Consider the following 19,539-nt stretch of genomic DNA (forward strand, 5'->3'; position numbering starts at 1 on the left):
TCTCAAATGTTGTCATATTAAATCTTCTCAAAAGTTCATGGATTCCATTATTACATCTTTGCGTTTGAAAATGACTTTCCATTTTTTTCAACAGAAACTTGATGTTTTTCTTTATGGTGGAAATCATTCTTACAGCATTGAAAAGGAATACATACAAACACTCTATAAATGTATGCCCACATTATTAACACAAATTAACTAAAATAACAAAAACACCAACAGTCTTCTTTATCCATATACCTTATTTAGCTTACCTGCACCAAAATGATCTGTATGTACTAACAGCATACTAAGAAAACCATTCTGCGAACATAAATATTTCAACATGTCCTTTGATAAAGGACATGTTGAACACCGACAGTTACTGTACATCATAGCTGTGTATTATTGTTAATTCTTCCTTTTAAAATCCACCCACTTACACAAAAAGACACTGTTACAATGAAATATAAAGCAACCAACCACAAGCAAACCACAAGTGTCTGCAAACAATCATGCAGAAATGAGAGAGAATGAGGGGCAAAGGTTAAATGTTTAAATCAAATTTAGCCAACAAGTAGCATCCAAAAACAGTTATCATTAAACAATAACAACTAAATATCGCATATTTGATCAACACTGTTTTGTCAAAATTCTTGATTTTTCATAATATTAAAGAATTGAGACCACTGGGGTCTTTTGCTCAGCAGAAAGCATACAGGAGACTCAATTCAATGTCTCCATTCTCTTTCCATCTAATCTAATTTCTGTCCAGGAGAACAGAGATTCTGTTTTGTTGAATGAATTATCATTGTCATGACAAATGTCTGTGAAGGAGAAGCAGCTGTTTGTCTCAAAGAGGTAACAAAGCCCCACTTGAGTTTCCTCTGTGCGTGCGAAATGAAAAGATGAGACGCTGAGGTTGCGGGCAGAGGATGCATGTCACCTACTTTCCATCATAAACACTCATACATCGCTCACACATAGACGTGCTGTTCTTATCTTTTCTCATTAAAAGAATACAACATGCCTGACAAAAATGTTATTACTCAACTAATGTTATGCTGGAGGTTGGGTTTGGCTGCCCTTGAAGGTAAAAATCTATACCAATTATTCAATTTCACTAATATTGTTTGTGATATTGGTATCACTTTACATGAAGGTTCCCTTTATAAAGCATTTGTAAATGTGTTCATTAATAATTAATAAGTAATTTACAAATGCATTATAAAGCAGTTATAACTGGATAAATATTAAGGATTTAAGGACATACCTGCCAAACAAAAAGCCATTTTTAACTCACATTTTTAACTCACGTGTTATATATGCTTAATAAATTAATTAATTCATTATTTATTTGCAATTTATTATTTATTTGCATTATTTATTAGGCTGTCAGACTGGAGAGGGGGGGTTGGTTTTTTTTTGGTTGGTCTCCCGTATGGCAGCCTATTTTGTAAACAACATCAAGGTAATAATGAAACTGCTTTCGAGTCAAATAAATAAATAATTAATAATTTTATTAAGTGAGTTGAAATGGATCACTATATGGCAGGTATTTCGTTAGAATCACCCTTTTTATATATGGAGTTATAACTGCTTTATAATGCATATATAAATTACTTATTTATCAATAATGAACCCATTTATAAATGCTTTATGAAGGGGAACATTAATCTAAAGTGTTACCGGGATATTTGTTGTTTAAAAAAGTTGGACACGTAAAGTGTTTAACAAAGCGTCCCTATTTTTCCCTTAGGTAACATCTTAAGGATGTCATCTAGAATCTGAACTAGTCAGAGTGAACCAATTCAAACATCATGACTGATGAGAATGCATCTGGTGCTTATGAATATGATCCCGATTATGAAGACCAGATCTGCAATAAAGAAGATGTGCTGAAGGTCGGATCTATTCTCATACCCATCTTTTTCACACTAGTGGTCGTGCTGAGTTCTATCGGTAACATTCTGGTTCTCATCGTGCTGGTGTTTTACGAGAGCCTCAGATCCCTCACCAACGTCCTCATTCTTAATTTAGCTGTGTCAGATCTGCTCTTCACTTTTGGACTTCCATTCTGGGCCTCTTACTACATCTGGGGTTGGACGTTTGGAGACGTCGGCTGCAAAGCGGTGAAGTTTGTGTTCTACGCTGGATTTTATAGCAGCGTGTTGTTCTTAACTCTAATGACCGTTCAGCGCTACATGGCAGTGGTTCATTCTCCTCTCTCGGACTGGGAGAGATGCAGAGGCTGCTCAATCGCTCTCATCATCATCGTATGGATGCTGAGCGGAGCGGGCGCACTGTTAGGGTCACATCGAAGCAAAGTTATACAAGAATCACCAAAAAACACATATTGTGAATACGACAGCATTCAAGTGAAGCTTTGCATCGTTTATCTTCAAAATGGCATTTTCTTCATTGCATTTCTCATCATGGGCTTTAGCTATATGAAAATGCGTCAGATGATGATCAAACTTCAGACCAATAGCAAACACAAGACCGTTAGACTGATATTCTATATTTCGTCTGTGTTTTTTATCGGTTGGGCTCCGTACCACATTGTAATGTTCCTAAGATCTTTGACTGATCTTGGTTTATACCCGTTTACAGACTGTAACGTAAGCATAAACCTCGAGTATGCGTTTTATGTTTGCAGACTGTTAGCTTTCTCACACTGTTGCATGAACCCGGCGTTTTATATTTTTTTAGATGGTAAGATTCAGAATCATTCAAGAGAAATTCTGAAGAGAAATTTTCATAAGTAGCTGAACAACACGTCCTTAACGTATCACTGTACGCATAAACCCATACAGAAATATGAATATGTGCATATATAAAATTACTGTAATTTGTGTAGTTTTGTGGATGATCTTTTGACAAAAATGCTAAGTAATATACATAACTTCATTCATAGGTGCATAAAGACCTGAAGAAATTATGTTTTTATTATATTAAAATTTCGTAAATACGTTATCTCCTTGAGCAAAGAAGTGAAAATTTGACGCCATCTTTGTAATGTGTCAGCCACCGTAGTGCCTTGAAAGGGAGGTGTGGAGTGAGCCGTTGGTTGCAATTCTCAAGCCCACCCCTAGATGCCGCTTAAATTGACACACTGGAGCTTAACAAATGTAAAATTTACACAATTGCGTACACCTTGTTATTCAGAATATTACAGTTTTGTTTCAAACACTCTAAAAACAGCAAGGAAGTTTCAAGTTCAGACACTTCTAGGTTAATTTAACCCAACCATTGGGTTGAGACAATTGATTTGGTGAAGCAGCACTCAAACAAGCGCAATCGAGAGCAATTCCCGTCTACTATACATTAACTGTAATATAAACCACATGCCTCTACATGGAATATTCAAGCTATGCTGTTATGTTGCAGCAGAAAATGCAAGTGAGCTCCATTTGACTGGAAAGTGACTTTTACTTTCACGTGACAAATGTCTTTCTGTGTGGTCTTTGTGGACGGATGCATGACATCAATTGCCTATATAAACAGAAAAACAGGTGTTAAAAGATACCAATTTGCCTTTCAAGCGAAACATCTGCAACGTTTTAAATAAAAATAATATTATGATCCCCATTACTTAACAGACGATTGTTGAAGAATATTAACTGGCCACTAACTTTAAATGTATTCAGGAACAACCACAATCCCTTGATTGTGAAAGTGACACTTTCATTTCGTATTTATTTGAATGTGTGTTAGCAAAAGAGGAATGCCTGGTGTAAGCGTGGTAACCTTGCAATAATAATACAAACACTCAGACCAAGACAGACATACAGGTGTGCCAAAGTGTTTCATTAAAGGAAAAAAATCTGAATTCAAATAAGAATATTTTTCAACTAGACAACTGTTCAATACTTAAACTATCTAATAGCTTACTTAGTAAAATATAAGGGATTTAAATAGTTATACAAAATAAAGATACAATAATTTACAATATACTTTTTATAGGTTTTATTTGTTAACATACATTACTCAACATAAGCCAGCAATGAGCAATACTTCTAAAGCATTCATTTTCTTGAAAATACTGTAACATTAAAAACGATCTAAAGTTATATTCATTGACGCTAATGCACAATGAAGTGCTATTTTATGGTATTACCTTCAGTATATTGAGTGTAATACCTAAGATTGAAAAAAAGACTAATACAATTGCTTTAAAAATGACTCATTTCGCATTCATAATAAAACCTGTAAACATGTATTTAATAAGAAAGGACATCATAAAGAAAAGCAGAAATAGAAATTAGTTTCTCATCCTCAAGTCAGAAGAAAAAAAGAGTACATCATGATTGAGATGGCAGCAAACACCACCCTGTATTTTCCAGACGAGCTGTGTGATAAAGATGAGGTGTTGAAGATCGGCTCCATTATTATTTCACTCTTTTTCAGTCTTTTGTGCTCAGTTGTGTTGGTAACGTGCTGGTTCTGGTCATTCTTGTGCTATATGAGAAGCTGAGAAACTTGACCAACGTCCTGTTTCTTAACTTAGTTCTGTCAGATCTGCTCTTCACATTTGGACTTCCATTCTGGGCCTCCTACTACATCTGGGGTTGGATGTTTGGAGACGTCGGCTGCAAAGCGGTGAAGTTTGTGTTCTACACTGGATTTTATAGCAGCATGTTTTTCTTAACTTTAATCACCGTTCAGCGTTACATGGCAGTGGTTCATCCTCTTTCGGACTGAAAGAGACGCAGAGGCTGTTCAATCGCTTCCATCATCATCGTATGGATCTTGAGCGCAGTTATTGCACTTCCAGGCTTGCTCCACAATGAAGTCATGTCAGATAGACCTCTACTATGAATATAACAGTATTCATGTAAACATGTAATTTTTATGTAAAAAATGTTTTGCATTATAGGATTTTGCCACATCAGATTGTTTCATACAATCCCACAGACACAAAATACAAGCGACACAGGACGATTTACTCATATTCTGTTCTCCATATAACACTGTGATGGAAATTGATTTCATTACAGAAAACTGAAATAATTCAATTAATCTTGACTACGTGTTTTATGCAAGCCGAATGTTCACTGTAAAAAAATCTGTAAATTGGAAGAACTGAAATATTCCGTAAAAGGGTCAATGACGTGACATGTATTTTTTGTGTCCAAATTCATTATTTTCCTAAAAAGAATTTGAATAAATACATGTCATATATCAAATGGATCTACAATATGTCCTTTATAAGAAACCCTTTTCATTTTATTGAAATTCAATAGATTTTTTGAGTTTTGGTGTTTGAAAGACCAAAAATGTCAGGTGGTGCGACCGTCCGAACATACAAACAGAGAACAAAACTGAGAAAAAAATGTTAATTTTCTCAATAAAATTCTTAATATAATATTTTGGCATGATTTTATGTTAAATTTCTTATATATGAGGGGAAAAATACTCAGTGCTAAATACATTAAATGTATATTATTTTAAATTAATATATGGTCGCACCACCTGACATTTTCTTATTTGTCATTGACCCAAAAACAAACTGTAAATAACGGAAAATACATTTTGTAAATGAGCAGTCTTTTCTGTTATTTTGCCATATTTAATAAAAAACATTACATTAAAAAATACTGACAAATAACAGAAAAAATCTGTAAAATTTCAGAATAATTTAGGGCACTCCTGAATAAAGCATTGTGTTAAAATTCAAGAAAGCAAATCCAGCGCTCAGTTAAAAGAAACTTCTTCTACTAACCCAAAACATTTCTTAGAGATATTTTTTTGTAAGCACATAAGGTCAGGCACTTTTATTTGTTCCTAAACAACTTTTTTATTGCTTTTCATCAACTGTACATGCAATAGAGATCATCTTGGTCTGTAGATTTTGCAGTGGTCCACAGAGCTGTCTAATGTATGACTACTATTTGTCAAAAGAGCTTGAAAATAAACCAGCAGTCTTCAACCCCTGATGTCTTATCAAAAGCGTTGTGCTTGATGCAAAACCCTCACCAAATGTTTCCCAACACACACCGTGCAATTTTCTGTAAATTTAGTTTAGTTTATGCAGTTGAAACCAATTGCATGATGTCTTGTGACAAAACTGACCATTAATTACACAGACGACAACAAAAACATAATAAAACACCTGTTGTTCACAAGATCAATCTGTTAATGTACCGTTTCCTTTCTAGGATACTTGGTATTCATACTAAGTGATATCAGGGTATCTGCAGGTTTCTGAGAGTTAGATTTAAGACTTTTTAAGACCTTTTTAATACCATGCAGAATGAAATTTAAGACCAATTTCATACTGAGGTCGAGGGACATGAGAGAACGGCGCGAGACCAGTTCAGCTCACAGAGGAGCGGAAGCATAAAAGGTGGAGCGACGACGCTGTTTCAGTTTGGGGTGGTCAGCAGTCGTCCGCGAGGGGCTGCTGGCTTATACTTTCATTTTTGTATTTGTTTGTTTATTTTTTTTAAATTGTTGAATGTTCGCCGGTTCCCGCCTCCTTCCCATAACATCTTACCTGATTACACATACCAACAAATTTGCAAACAGCAAACAATACCACCAATTACGATCATTAACACACATTGTTTATTGACATATTGAAAGCGTGAACGAACAATAAATTGCAAAACATAGTGCAAAGACTGACTAATCGTTAGGCAGAAAATTGACAGCCAACAAAAAAAAACTGCACAGCAGTAACATGAGGAATGTACACTGCATGACAATAACCTGAACATTGGGTTTTTACTGTACAGATCGGTTAAACATAGTTCGAAAAATGTCCCCGACAGAGTCGTTAGCGTTATAGGACTGGTGCTTTGTTACAGTATGCAGAGACCACAGTACCTCGGCTCTTAGTGTTGCGGTGGCGCCAAACGTTGTTCGGATGTCTGTTGGCGTAGAAACCGCGGTGCTTGAAGCTGATGCAGATGCCGGAGTAAGGCATGGATCAGTGCTCAGTGGTACTGAGGAGGGCGCAACGGAACAAAACTGAGAAATATCTGGTGTTCTCCGACAGGTTTCCGCAGCCGCTTTGTGTTTTTACCGCGGTCAAGCCAGCCGCAGTTTGAAAATAGACGGTCAAGCCAGCCGCAGTATAGATTAATTTTGCGCGCATACTTAGTAAACTACGGTAATTTCCAGAAACACCGCTTTTAAAGCTTTATTTAAATGCGGATCGTCTGTGTTGTCTTTTACGTTTAGAATATGTCGTTTTTGTAGAAATGTATATATTTTTTTCGGAATGTTTGCATTATATGTAGACTAAAGTAGGCCTACTTAATTGTAAAAACAATGTCTCCGTCTAAAACTAGCCTATTATTATTGACCATTGTCCTGCAAATAAATCAGTTTATCCAATTCAATTATTTGTCTAATATCTATACTCCTACGACAATTAACCATGATTTTTATTTGATCAAAACAAGTTTAGTGGTTTTAATTCACGATTTCTAATAAGTTTCACAAACGGATGGTCTCTTCCTGTAGGGGGCGTCCCACACTATATACACACCATATATGGCCTCATTTTACTGTAGCATATGGGAGAAATTGTCATTCTTCAACTTTAAATGCCTATAGAAACTTCATTTCTTATAAGTTTAAAAAAAGGATGGTCCATTCCTGTAGGGGGAGTCCCACACTATATACACACCATATATGGCCTCATTTTACTGTAGCATTTGGGAGAAATGCTCATTTCTCAACTTTAAATCCCTATAGAAACTTCATTTCTTATAAGTTTAAAAAAAGGATGGTCCATTCCTGTAGGGGGAGTCCCACACTATATACACACCATATATGGCCTCATTTTACTGTAGCATTTGGGAGAAATGCTCATTTCTCAACTTTAAATCCCTATAGAAACTTCATTTCTAATAAGTTTCAAAATAGGATAGTCTCTTCCTGTAGGGGGAGTCCCACACTATATACACACCATATATGGCCTCATTTTACTGTAGCATTTGGGAGAAATGCTCATTTCTCAACTTTAAATCCCTATAGAAACTTCATTTCTTATAAGTTTAAAAAAAGGATGGTCCATTCCTGTAGGGGGAGTCCCACACTATATACACACCATATAATTTTTTGAGTGGACCTAAATACATATTTTTATAAAAGTAACATTCAAATCTGCTTTGCTTTTGTATGATTTGTGTATGTTTGATGTCTAAATGTTCTAACAACACAAACAATTATAACATTTTAATGACGAAATTGGTGAAATTATAAGTAAATACCCTTTAAAGTAAAAACAATTGTAATAAATTATACATGTAGTATAGTATAGCACTTACATTAACATTAAGTATGACGTTAACATTAATTAAAAAAAGATTTAAACCCCTTTCAATATATATATTTTTTAATTTCTCCTCCTTACAACACAAACCATGAAACAAAAAGGTAATTCAGATGTTAAAGGTTCTTCGTGGAACGATATAGACAAAACGATTCTTCAATGACATCATGATTATTAGGGTGTGTGGAATGCCCCCTACAGGAAGAGACCACCCTTTTTTGAAACTTATTACAAATGAAGTTTCTATAGGGATTTAAAGTTGAAAAATGAGCATTTCTCCCAAATGCTACAGTAAAATGAGGCCATATATGGTGTGTATATAGTGTGGGACGCCCCCTACAGGAAGAGACCATCCTGTGGTGAAACTTATAAGAAATGAAGTTTCTATAGGGATTTAAAGTTGAAAAATGACAATTTCTCCCAAATGCTACAGTAAAATGAGGCCATATATGGTGTGTATATAGTGTGGGACTCCCCCTACAGGAATGGACCATCCTTTTTTTAAACTTATAAGAAATGAAGTTTCTATAGGGATTTAAAGTTGAGAAATGAGCATTTCTCCCAAATGCTACAGTAAAATGAGGCCATATATGGTGTGTATATAGTGTGGGACGCCCCCTACAGGAAGAGACCATCCTGTGGTGAAACTTATAAGAAATGAAGTTTCTATAGGGATTTAAAGTTGAAAAATGACAATTTCTCCCAAATGCTACAGTAAAATGAGGCCATATATGGTGTGTATATAGTGTGGGACTCCCCCTACAGGAATGGACCATCCTTTTTTTAAACTTATAAGAAATGAAGTTTCTATAGGGATTTAAAGTTGAGAAATGAGCATTTCTCCCAAATGCTACAGTAAAATGAGGCCATATATGGTGTGTATATAGTGTGGGACTCCCCCTACAGGAATGGACCATCCTTTTTTTAAACTTATAAGAAATGAAGTTTCTATAGGGATTTAAAGTTGAGAAATGAGCATTTCTCCCAAATGCTACAGTAAAATGAGGCCATATATGGTGTGTATATAGTGTGGGACTTCCCCTACAGGAATGGACCATCCTTTTTTTAAACTTATAAGAAATGAAGTTTCTATAGGGATTTAAAGTTGAGAAATGAGCATTTCTCCCAAATGCTACAGTAAAATGAGGCCATATATGGTGTGTATATAGTGTGGGACGCCCCCTACAGGAAGAGACCATCCTGTGGTGAAACTTATAAGAAATGAAGTTTCTATAGGGATTTAAAGTTGAAAAATGACAATTTCTCCCAAATGCTACAGTAAAATGAGGCCATATATGGTGTGTATATAGTGTGGGACGCCCCCTACAGGAAGAGACCATCCGTTTGTGAAACTTATTAGATATCGTGAATTAAAACGATGGTTAATTGTCATAGAAGTATAGATATTAGACAAATAATTGAATTGGATAAACTGATTTATTTGCAGGACAAAGGTCAATAATAATAGGCTAGTTTTAGACGGAGACATTGTTTTTACTATAAAGTAGGCCTTTTTTAGTCAACATAAATTATAATGCAAACGTTCAAAAAAATACATAAATGACTACAAAAACGACATATTCTAAACTTAAAACACAATATATAATATTTAGGAGACACACAGACGATCCGCATTTAAATAAAGCTTTAAAAGCGGTGTTTCTATAAATTACCGTAGTTTATTAAGTATGCGCGCACAATGAATCTAGACGGCGGCTGGCTTGACCGTCTATTTTCGAACTGCGGCTGGCTTGACCGCGGTGTGTTTTTCGCACTGCATGTGCGTTTCCAAAGATTTGATCCCCATTGTTCCGAGTTTTAAAACTTTCTCCAGAATATACACCTGACTTCGAAAGCATTGCCACAAACTGGTCTTAACCACGGCGCAAAATTAGGGTTATGTAACCAGTTTTCATTATATTTACACTTCCCCACGGTTAAAGCGAGAAATTGCTTATATCCAGTCCACGCGCCTAGCAAATAACCCCACAAACTAATGTGTTAGTTGCGGTTCCGCCTATTTTTTTTTTTTTAGAAATAGACGTATCCTAATAATGACATGATTTTAAAACGAAAATACATATATTTTTATACGAAAATACCAATACATTTTATGTTGTAAGTCTGATTGGATTTTTAAGACCTTTGAAACGCGGATTTAAGACATTTTAATGCTATTTAAGGCCTTATTTTCACATTATGGAATTTAAGACTTTTTAAGGACCCGCGGACACCCTGGATATATCACCTTTTGGAATCTCGGTATCTTACTGAATAAAGACAGCAGCATTGATAGGGCTACAGACAGTGTTTGTTAAAGGTACAAAAACAAAGTAAACAGATAAAGAGGTTTACTCATAAATCCTACAACTTCATTGAGTAGGGCAAAGAAAAGACAAAGGTAGCAGCTTTTTAAATTTCAACATTCTGCTCATATTTTATTATAAATAAAGCTTTCATTATTTGTATAGATTTTAAATGATTTGATAGATTACATGGATTCTCCTGATGAAGTAGACATGTTCTATGTTACCGCCAGGCTCCCCCCTCGGTGATTTAAGTTACATGTACGACACGGCTAGCAAACAAAGTGAATCCGACGAAACATGTCAATATCATGTCACCCCAAAACATAAGAAATACAAATGTATTTTGCATTAAGTAAATTAAGCCTATTTAACAGACACACATATTGTTTTGCATCATGACAATTTTTCTTAATATTCTCCTTATCATATTGCATACGAATAGTTTTAGGGAATTAGTATTATTTGATTGTTTAATGTTTAAATGAAAAGTACACATAGTAAATCAAATAGCACTATAATATATAAATACTTTACACTTCAGATAACATTTGCTATTTTTAACATGACATCATGCTTATTATATCAAGGTAAGGAGAACTGGAAAGAAAAATATGTCTAATTGTCACAAAATACATATGCAAATGTCACTTCAGTTTTTTTCTGGGGTGACATATGACCTGAAAATAATCTTGAGGTTTCAAGACAGCCGCACAACTTTATGAGGAAAAAACAATGTCATATGTTTTAACACAACAGGTATCTAGGCTTTGCCAAGACTGCAATAAAGATATTAATGTTGGGGTGACATGAGACATCTTCGCAGGTTTGAAGCTAAATTCACAAACAATAATGAAAATATTTTCTCTTCATTCTTGAACAATAATTACAAAACTTCCAGCTACTTAATCGCTGGCAGAAATGAGTGCAAAACTAGGTTTTGCTATAAATCTACACAAATACAACCAACCAGCATTCACATTCCTTAAGTTTAGCACTTCACAGGAACTTCTTCAAGTATTAGATGTGACTTCACAGTCACCACACCAAACAATGCCCCCCATGTGACAGTAGATGATTGGTTTAATCCATTTCTGGATCAAACGACCTCAGTTTGAGGAGAAATGAGCTAAATCCATCAGATCCGTCCCGTCTGTGAGGAGATGCTCAGAGGTTCTCTTCATTTCTCTTGTAGTGCAAACATCTAGTATTACAGAACCCTCATACAATATCTGCAATAAAAAAGGAATTGAAATCACAAAGTGATTATGTAACAAGCATTGAGAATGACCTTTTTACAGATTTCACTTTCAATCTAACCACATAGTGATTTAGGGCAGCCACATAGATTAGCAGAATGGGTGGGAGCGACAGCAGCGACTTACTGCCTGTCTTTAGAATCACTGAGTTCAGAGTGATGCGCTTATAAATAATAACAAATATGTCTCATCAAACCTACAGACCTGGCAACCAGATCTACCACACCAGAATCATCCAGCTACTAACAACATATCTTTCAGATTCAGATATTTTTCTGATGTTTTCCAATGTCGGATACTGTTACTGCCAGGTGGGCTATTCACAGACATGTTAGCGCCCCCTTGTGTCACTTCCATTGTGTACAGATCATCTCCTAAATATATAATGCACATTTATTTTCCATGTTCAAACATTTTGGGGTGTTTTATGCTTATTAGTCAATATTTTTTCATACATTTTCATGAAAGCCACCCCATGCTGCACCACCACAATTTATCTAATTTCAAATGTTTTAGAATTCATTAACATTGTATTTTTTTTTGTATTGTTGGGCTGTGCTGTTTAATGAGGATCAAGTATATTCCACGGGTCAGTTAAGAAGCTGAGATGTCGAAGTCAGACAGACTCGCCTGCTCTCTGCTGTGCCGGGTTCTCCTCCAGTTCATTCGTACTGTGTGTGCTTCCATTCTCTGTGAAGGCCAAGAGGGGAACTTTCCTCTTCTCTTCCTCCTTGTTTTCCATCTCCTCCCCGTCTCCATCCTGACGAGACAGTTTGGAGGTCATGGGAACCTCTATGACCTCCTCAAAGGTCTCTTTCTCTGTGGCAATGCCATTTTCTCTAAGCTGGGCAGCCAGGACTGTACTGTGGAGAAGAAAAGTGCTACATTTCTTAATTTTTAATACTTCCCTTTCTTCTCCAAGCATGTCTTTACTGATATATAACAGTGCTATTGATATGTCTAATAATAAAACTATACTAAAATATCTAACAATGACTAAACTGAATTAGTTGAAGACACACAAAAAAACAAGCAATTGAGCCAGAAACAATAATGGAAAACTACCAACAGATGGCAGTAAAGATACAGATCCTTTTCACATTTCTTACATTACATAAAGTCTAAAGTCTATCTTAGTAGCTAACAGCATGAGTAGAATTGAGTCAAGTACAAAAGAATGAGCACAAACACTTATTTTGTTACTAATGATACCATAAAACCACCAGCTGTGATACTGGGGAGTGAACCAGGAATCATTAAAATGGTAAATGTTTAAACTAACAGTTAGGCCACTACTCTTGACTTGTTTATGATGATGACTGATCCGGAAAGAGAATAATTTAATTGGACTGACCTGTGACCTGCAGTGGGCAGTATAGGTGTGATGAAGCTGGGGCCTGTGTGCCCATTACTGTCACTGCGATCTGTCTCAGGAGACTGAGGTGTGGACACACTCACTGAGGGGCTACCTGACATTGCTAACAAAAAAAGAGAAATAGAGGAAATCAATCCTGTCTGAATATTTAAAATAAATCTAGAATTAATTCACAAATCAAAGGAATTGTGATTTGAGAAATGGTGCAGATTAAAAGGCCAACGTGTAATTTGGACAGAAATGCATTATAACATACATAACTACTTTATATATTCAGAGATGTATAAAGTCCTTACATAAGGAAGCATTATGTTTTTATTAACTTATAATGATCTAAATCTATCTACATACACCGTGGGACCCCTTGAATGGAATCATCCTTCAATCGTTCCTACAGTAGCCCTAAACAGACAAACTGCTCTATGCATTTTGTAAATATCTTATGTAAATATGACGGCATCTTAGTCCTGTGTCAGCCACCTTAGTGCTTTGATAGGGAGGTGGGAGTGGTGGAGTGAGCTGTTGGTTGCAATTCACAACCTCACTGCTAGAGCCCCATAAATTTCAAACACTGGACCTTTAAAAGCGTAAAAGCAGAACTCACTTGAATCTTGTCCTCTCTCCCGGCTGACGTCACCATTTTTCTGAGGGGTTGTCTTCTTCAGGGACAAATGAAAATGTGTTAGTGAGACAAACAAGCATCTTTATAGACAGAACATTTCCAAATATCGAATCTCACCGGATCAGATCGCCGTGTGCGTTTCATGATTTCCTCGAGGCGCTGTGACACACATGCAAGTCACAAACATCAACTCATACAGCAGTTTTTACAAAAATGATCTTTAATCAAAATTTCTAAACAGAATGAACTGAAAAACCTTCTTCCTCTCGAGTCTCTCTGCCTCCTCTTTCTGAAAGTGCTTCTCTCTCTCCAGGCGCAAACACTCAGCCTCCTCTCTCTGCCGAGCCTCCTCTTCTTCTTTCTGTTTAATAACAGAGATAGTGTTTACTTGAAGGGGGCATGCAAAGCTGTACATCCTACAGCTGTATCTATCTTTTATAATTGTGATCGAACCAAATACTCTTCAAAGATACGAAGCATGCATTACTACTCTATAGGTACTCAAGATTAATATGAGATTGGCAGAAACTGTGTGTGTAATGGCAGCTTTCATAAAGGACAGACTGCTCGAAAACTAAATCAACGTGAGTGGAGAAAATGAATGTTAGTAGACAAAATGCAGCAAATGTAAAATTGTAGATTAACAAAAGCAAAAAAACAAAAACATCATGAGATTATTCTAGACTCATCATAATTATAATTATTATAAAAACATTTTTTTTTATTGTTAATCTATGTGCAGACGGACTTTGCTGTTGTGTCACATCTTGTGCCATAGCTTAATTTTGACAAAGTTTTATATTTCGTAAAATATGACAAGAATAATACAGCATCTACTTCGTGTTTAATGACTTGAATAGGTGCAGCGTATGTAATGTTGTGTTTGTGTACCTGTTTCTGCAGGCGTTCAGCTTCCTCTCTCTCTTTTTGAGCCCTCTCCTCCTCTAAACGCTTCTCCTCCTCCTCCCTTCTCCCCCTCTCCTCTGCCTGCCGCTGCGCCTCCTCCTCTCTCTTCGCTCTCTCTTCTGCCTTCCTGCGGGCCATCTCCTCCCTGCCGCGCCTACACACAAACACACACGTTTGAGTACAGAACTAGAAGAGAGGCAACTCCTAAACTCTTAAAATATGCAAGTAACAAAACAAAATGCCTCATTATCTCTAATTGCTAACAGCAGTACTTGTGGAAACCTGTCCCACACCTTTCAGCCTCTTCCTGTTGTCTCCTTTCTTCCTCTTCTCGTTCTCTTTGCTCTCTGGCCTGCCGACGTTTTTCAGCCAGCAGGCGAGATGCTTCCTCTGGATCTGTTGTGCCCGCATAGGGTCGTATTGATGGAGGACTTCCAGCACTTTCTAAAGGGATTTATATAGGTTATTTTGGTTCGATCAACTTGACCATTTTATGACGTGCAGTATTATTCACCTGCTGAAGGTTCAGGTTTGGTCACAGGAGTTTCTGGTTTAGTTTTGGGAGGGTCAACGCTTGTCAACATCGCCCCTTTTTTGCCCCCCTCTCCCTCTGGACTGACTCTCGAGCTCTCCGGGTTTACTCTGTTGGGCCTGAGGTTACCCGGTGATAAAGAGGGGTTGCTAGCAGACAGACGCATTGATGCAGGTGGGGTTGGAGACTTTTTAGGGTTAGGAGACTTTTGAGAAGGTTTAGCAGTGGAGCTCCTGAAAAGCAGATAATTAAAAACAACAGGTGAGTGAAAACTAGTTAAGATACCTGCATGTTTTTCTTTCCCCTAGGAAACAAAAGAATTACTGAAAACAGAAACTTTACATTTCATACAGTTGACAGCGAGAATCATTCATTGAGGACTTATATTTCAGTCTGTCTCTTTCACACAGATTCACATACAGTAGCTCTTTATGTACCAGAATATGCACTCATGCAATTATTGATGTTAGGAGTTTTTATAAGTTGGGTATATCGTTACACAAAAACACAGATTCATTTTATTGATGTCAAATGAAATATGTAATTTATTCAGTTTAATGTGTAAGGAAGGTATGTCTGTGTATGTATACCTGTTAGGTGATGGATTGGTGACCCTGCTGCAGTTCCCGGCGGGTGAAGGAGCTCTCTTGGGCGTGAAGAGGCTCAGAGTGGGAGTAGTGGGATATGACAAGTTACTCCATGACTTTCTGACGTTGTCCTTATCCTTTCTGTCGACCTGCATACAGAGATACAAAATGAAGACATTGTAGGCAGAAACGTCATCCTTCAGTACCACAGTATCGTTCCTTATTGATCACAATTATATCCAGACACACAATAACAACACAACGCAGGCAGATGTCAAATCAGACTTTTAAGAGCCAAGTTATAAACAAAGCAATATACACAGAAATACCTCAACCTTTAAAGTCCAGGTAAAGAGAATTCTGAGAATTGTTTCCAGACACATAATAGATGTTAGAAATGTATTGCTGAAACACATTACAAAGCAATGAATTGTGGAGTGGAATTTTTGAGTGATCGCGACGTGCTTTCGTGAATGATGTTTAATTAACAAAGTTGGGAAGGAGCACGAGTAGATAATCCACTTGGCTGGTTCGCTATCAGCAATCTCAACATCTGCTCAAGAACCACCACAAACAGACAAAGCAATCTTCCTTGCATTCTCTCTACAGTCTTCAAGCATCCCTCGACTACTTTGATGATTTTTACTCGATTCAAATGTGGCTGTGTGATTAATAACAAACTTTTCTGTTGTGTGACAAACTCGGAACACAAAGACAGCTGTAATGTTGGCACCAGATTGGTGGAGGTCATTGATTTCAAGGTTTTAGGCATAAGTCCATAATGACTTAAGCACCTTGGAACATCACATATAAACAACAGATGTGTGTTGCGTGATTGTGTCCACAGGTTTGGCTATACTTGGGAGGCCCAAATGTCGATGTCAAAAATTTAAATGCATAAATCTGGGAAATAATGTATTGCAATCCATTCATATCAACTGTACAAGTTTTTTACAACTTGATGTTTCGACCCCATTGACAGTTGTTATTTAGCCCAACACCTCTCTCAAAGCAGAAAGCAAAACTAACAACAGTAACAAACTTTAACGTGCACATGCACAACCACACGAACACATATATAATACATCAGCAAATATACAGATCATTTGAACATATGTAATGATTTACCGGGATAATCTGGGTGGTCCTTCTGCGAGTGCGGGTGTCCAAAGAAATGTTTTCTCTTATTGGTTTCTCAAAATTAAGGCTTGTTCTGATTGGTCGCTCGGTGCTGCGTGACTGGAGTGACTTGAAGGATGTTGCGCTCATTGGGTGACAGGAGGCTGAGCGAGGACAAATGGGGGTCACTGTACACCAGTCAAGTTTAACAGACCGACCAAGAAGTATTGCATCAATTATTCAATTTGGAAATGAGCAGGGATATGAAGGGCGAAAGGTGTGGAAAAGGGTTAAAAAGAGGAAAATGAGTAACATAAAAATTGAAAGGAGGAAAAAAAAAGAAAGAAAGAAAGAATGTATTAGTGTCTACAAAGAACCAGAAAGAAATCCGGCAACTTCATCACTGAAGTGAGAACAAGATACAGTTGTAAAAAACAAATGTTTTAAATTTAATTTCATACAAAGATGCACATGGTCATGGACTCATATTTTTGCTTCAATTTCTGCAGTAAATATGGTGCAAAACACATTCACACACCTGGACCAAAAGACGTGTGTTCGAAGATGAGTTTTGCACAACCGCATATGTGAATTCATAAGGGAATACTTGTAAAATATTTTCTCACAAATGAAAGGTTTTTCAAACACAAGAACATTACTACAGCTGCTTAAATCTGCTGCTGCCAGTCTCTGACACAAGTTCGCACACTCTCATTTTGCACCACATATCTGAGTGACACATGGAGCTAAAGTGATTTGTGCATTTCCAGAAGCCAAACCAGCTAGCTTTGGCACCCAGCAGGTGGCGCCCTAGTGGAAAAGTCTGCAAGAATCACTGCAAACTGCTTTTTTTCTTGGTTTAGTTTAAATAGGTATGCTGGTCAGCTACATTGACAATCCCTTACGAAAATTAACAATATCTGTCTGACATGACTTCAAGTATGAAACTTCAAATTTACTGATACACATGTGACGCCAACCTCTACAACTACAAATTCCACTCCCACAGGCGCTCAGTTGTTTTGCACAAAAAATATCTTCATAGTAATTTTAAATTTGATTTGAATCATTTCCTTCTGTTCAAAGCATATAATCTAATTATAACTAACAGAATCACCCATCAGAAAATCAGAAAAAGAACAAGCCAGTTTCAGAGATTAGTTTCAGCTCCATTTGCATGCACACATACACACATGTAATTCAGATTAAGAGAGCAGTAACCAAGCAAAGCTATAACTGTGGTTTCAGAGAGCTCGTTCAAAAAGAAATGTTTTGTTGAAGAACAGAGGCTTTGCCAAAACCAACTTACACAGTTCAACATCAACAACCTTCTATCTTGCTCTTTCTCTGAACATTTGTTCATAAAGAAAACATCTGAAAGTGCAATTCTTTCCGATACAGTTTGAAAATTACGTTTTGGCAAAATCAGTTACAACTGCTTGGGTACTGACAGAAGATAGAACATTACAGATTTTTTTACAAGAACATTACAAGCTTAGAATGTTTTACTATGCAGATAAACTTAAAGAAGCTCAAATATAATACAAGCTATCTATTTATTTCACTCAAAATAAAGTGTGTATTAATGCGTTGTGATACCTGCATCACCAGACAAAGACATGGCGCTGCGACTCCTGGCCAGATACGAGTGTGTTGGTGTCTGAAGTCGATTGACCATCGAATTCTCCCATGGGGTCAGAGGCATGCGACGTATACCTGAACACAGACAAACGCGCATGCACACACATGCACATTAGTCTCTTTTATATAAATAATGTCACTAATAAGACTTGTAAATATCCACAGATACAGTAAAAATAAGACATCACATGCATCTTTCCAGAGCATGTTCATCACAAACATCCTCTGACATTCACTGCCAAGATTAGTCAAACTAACTTTTAAAGAAAAACAGGGTTAGTTAGCAGCATTAGTTAAAGACAACATGACAATACGCACAGATCACATTATAAGTTCTATAATGTGACATATTTCCAACTGAAAAAAACATCAATGTAGAGCAGAACTTGAATCAAGATTTGATTGAATTGTATAGTAGAGTGATTGCCTAGTATTATTTTTATTCCACACTTTAAAAACAACTTTGTTGTCTTTAACAAAAATCCTTTCCACCTTTGGTAGATAAACAAACATGCAAGAACTAAACATAATGTAAAAATAGTCAAATTACAGCACAGCCGCCAATATGACGCAGGCAGCAAGCACTCATTTCCCCACTAATGAAAATGCGCATGTGCAAAATCCATTTTCAAAGGCCAGTTCACACCAAGAACAATAAGTAGAAATACAAGTATGTAAGAAATTTTAAAATCATTCATATTAGACTCATCTATTATAATAACGGCACACAGAAGTGATATTCTTCACTTTCAAAGTGTTTGTTTTTTCAGCTTTCGTACAACATTGACAGCCAAAAAAAAAAATTATGTTTGTGGATCTTTATTGTTCTTGGTGTGTGAACAGGCCTTAAACAACCACACATTGCAATAGCACAGACTATAACATGCCATACTTTAAATGCTCGAACAGATCACATGATTTAAAGA

The 19,539-nt window shown here is 36.5% G+C and overlaps 2 protein-coding genes and 1 pseudogene across 7 annotated transcripts in view; 2 read left to right on the forward strand and 1 right to left on the reverse strand.

The window, feature by feature from the left end:
* Positions 1-953: 953 nt before the first annotated feature.
* LOC130409456 (chemokine XC receptor 1-like) lies at positions 954-2,767 on the forward strand. Its single transcript, XM_056733446.1, has 2 exons — positions 954-1,072; positions 1,739-2,767. The coding sequence occupies exon 2, from the start codon at positions 1,800-1,802 to the stop codon at positions 2,745-2,747; it is 948 nt and encodes a 315-aa protein (XP_056589424.1). The 5' UTR covers positions 954-1,072; positions 1,739-1,799; the 3' UTR covers positions 2,748-2,767.
* Positions 2,768-4,265: 1,498 nt separating this feature from the next.
* On the forward strand, positions 4,266-5,843 carry LOC130409457 (C-C chemokine receptor type 8-like; annotated as a pseudogene).
* Positions 5,844-10,672: 4,829 nt separating this feature from the next.
* Positions 10,673-19,539, reverse strand: part of map7b (microtubule-associated protein 7b) — a 28,227-nt gene continuing 19,360 nt past the window's right edge. For 4 of the 6 annotated variants that reach the window (XM_056733878.1, XM_056733881.1, XM_056733875.1 and 1 more), the window contains 12 exons: positions 18,572-18,688; positions 16,982-17,160; positions 15,857-16,002; positions 15,249-15,499; positions 15,028-15,178; positions 14,720-14,888; positions 14,085-14,189; positions 13,946-13,987; positions 13,811-13,865; positions 13,186-13,309; positions 12,462-12,694; positions 10,673-11,804 (listed from right to left, as the gene is read on the reverse strand). In XM_056733878.1, coding sequence (XP_056589856.1) covers positions 11,794-11,804; positions 12,462-12,694; positions 13,186-13,309; positions 13,811-13,865; positions 13,946-13,987; positions 14,085-14,189; positions 14,720-14,888; positions 15,028-15,178; positions 15,249-15,499; positions 15,857-16,002; positions 16,982-17,160; positions 18,572-18,688 — 1,583 coding nt within the window. In that variant the 3' untranslated portion in view covers positions 10,673-11,793. The remainder of the gene's footprint in view (positions 11,805-12,461; positions 12,695-13,185; positions 13,310-13,810; positions 13,866-13,945; positions 13,988-14,084; positions 14,190-14,719; positions 14,889-15,027; positions 15,179-15,248; positions 15,500-15,856; positions 16,003-16,981; positions 17,161-18,571; positions 18,689-19,539) is intronic. The other 2 variants (XM_056733876.1, XM_056733880.1) reach the window with 1 other exon arrangement.

Source organism: Triplophysa dalaica, chromosome 20 (genome assembly GCF_015846415.1).
Source record: "Triplophysa dalaica isolate WHDGS20190420 chromosome 20, ASM1584641v1, whole genome shotgun sequence".
In the NCBI taxonomy this organism is placed as follows: Eukaryota; Metazoa; Chordata; class Actinopteri; order Cypriniformes; family Nemacheilidae; genus Triplophysa; species Triplophysa dalaica.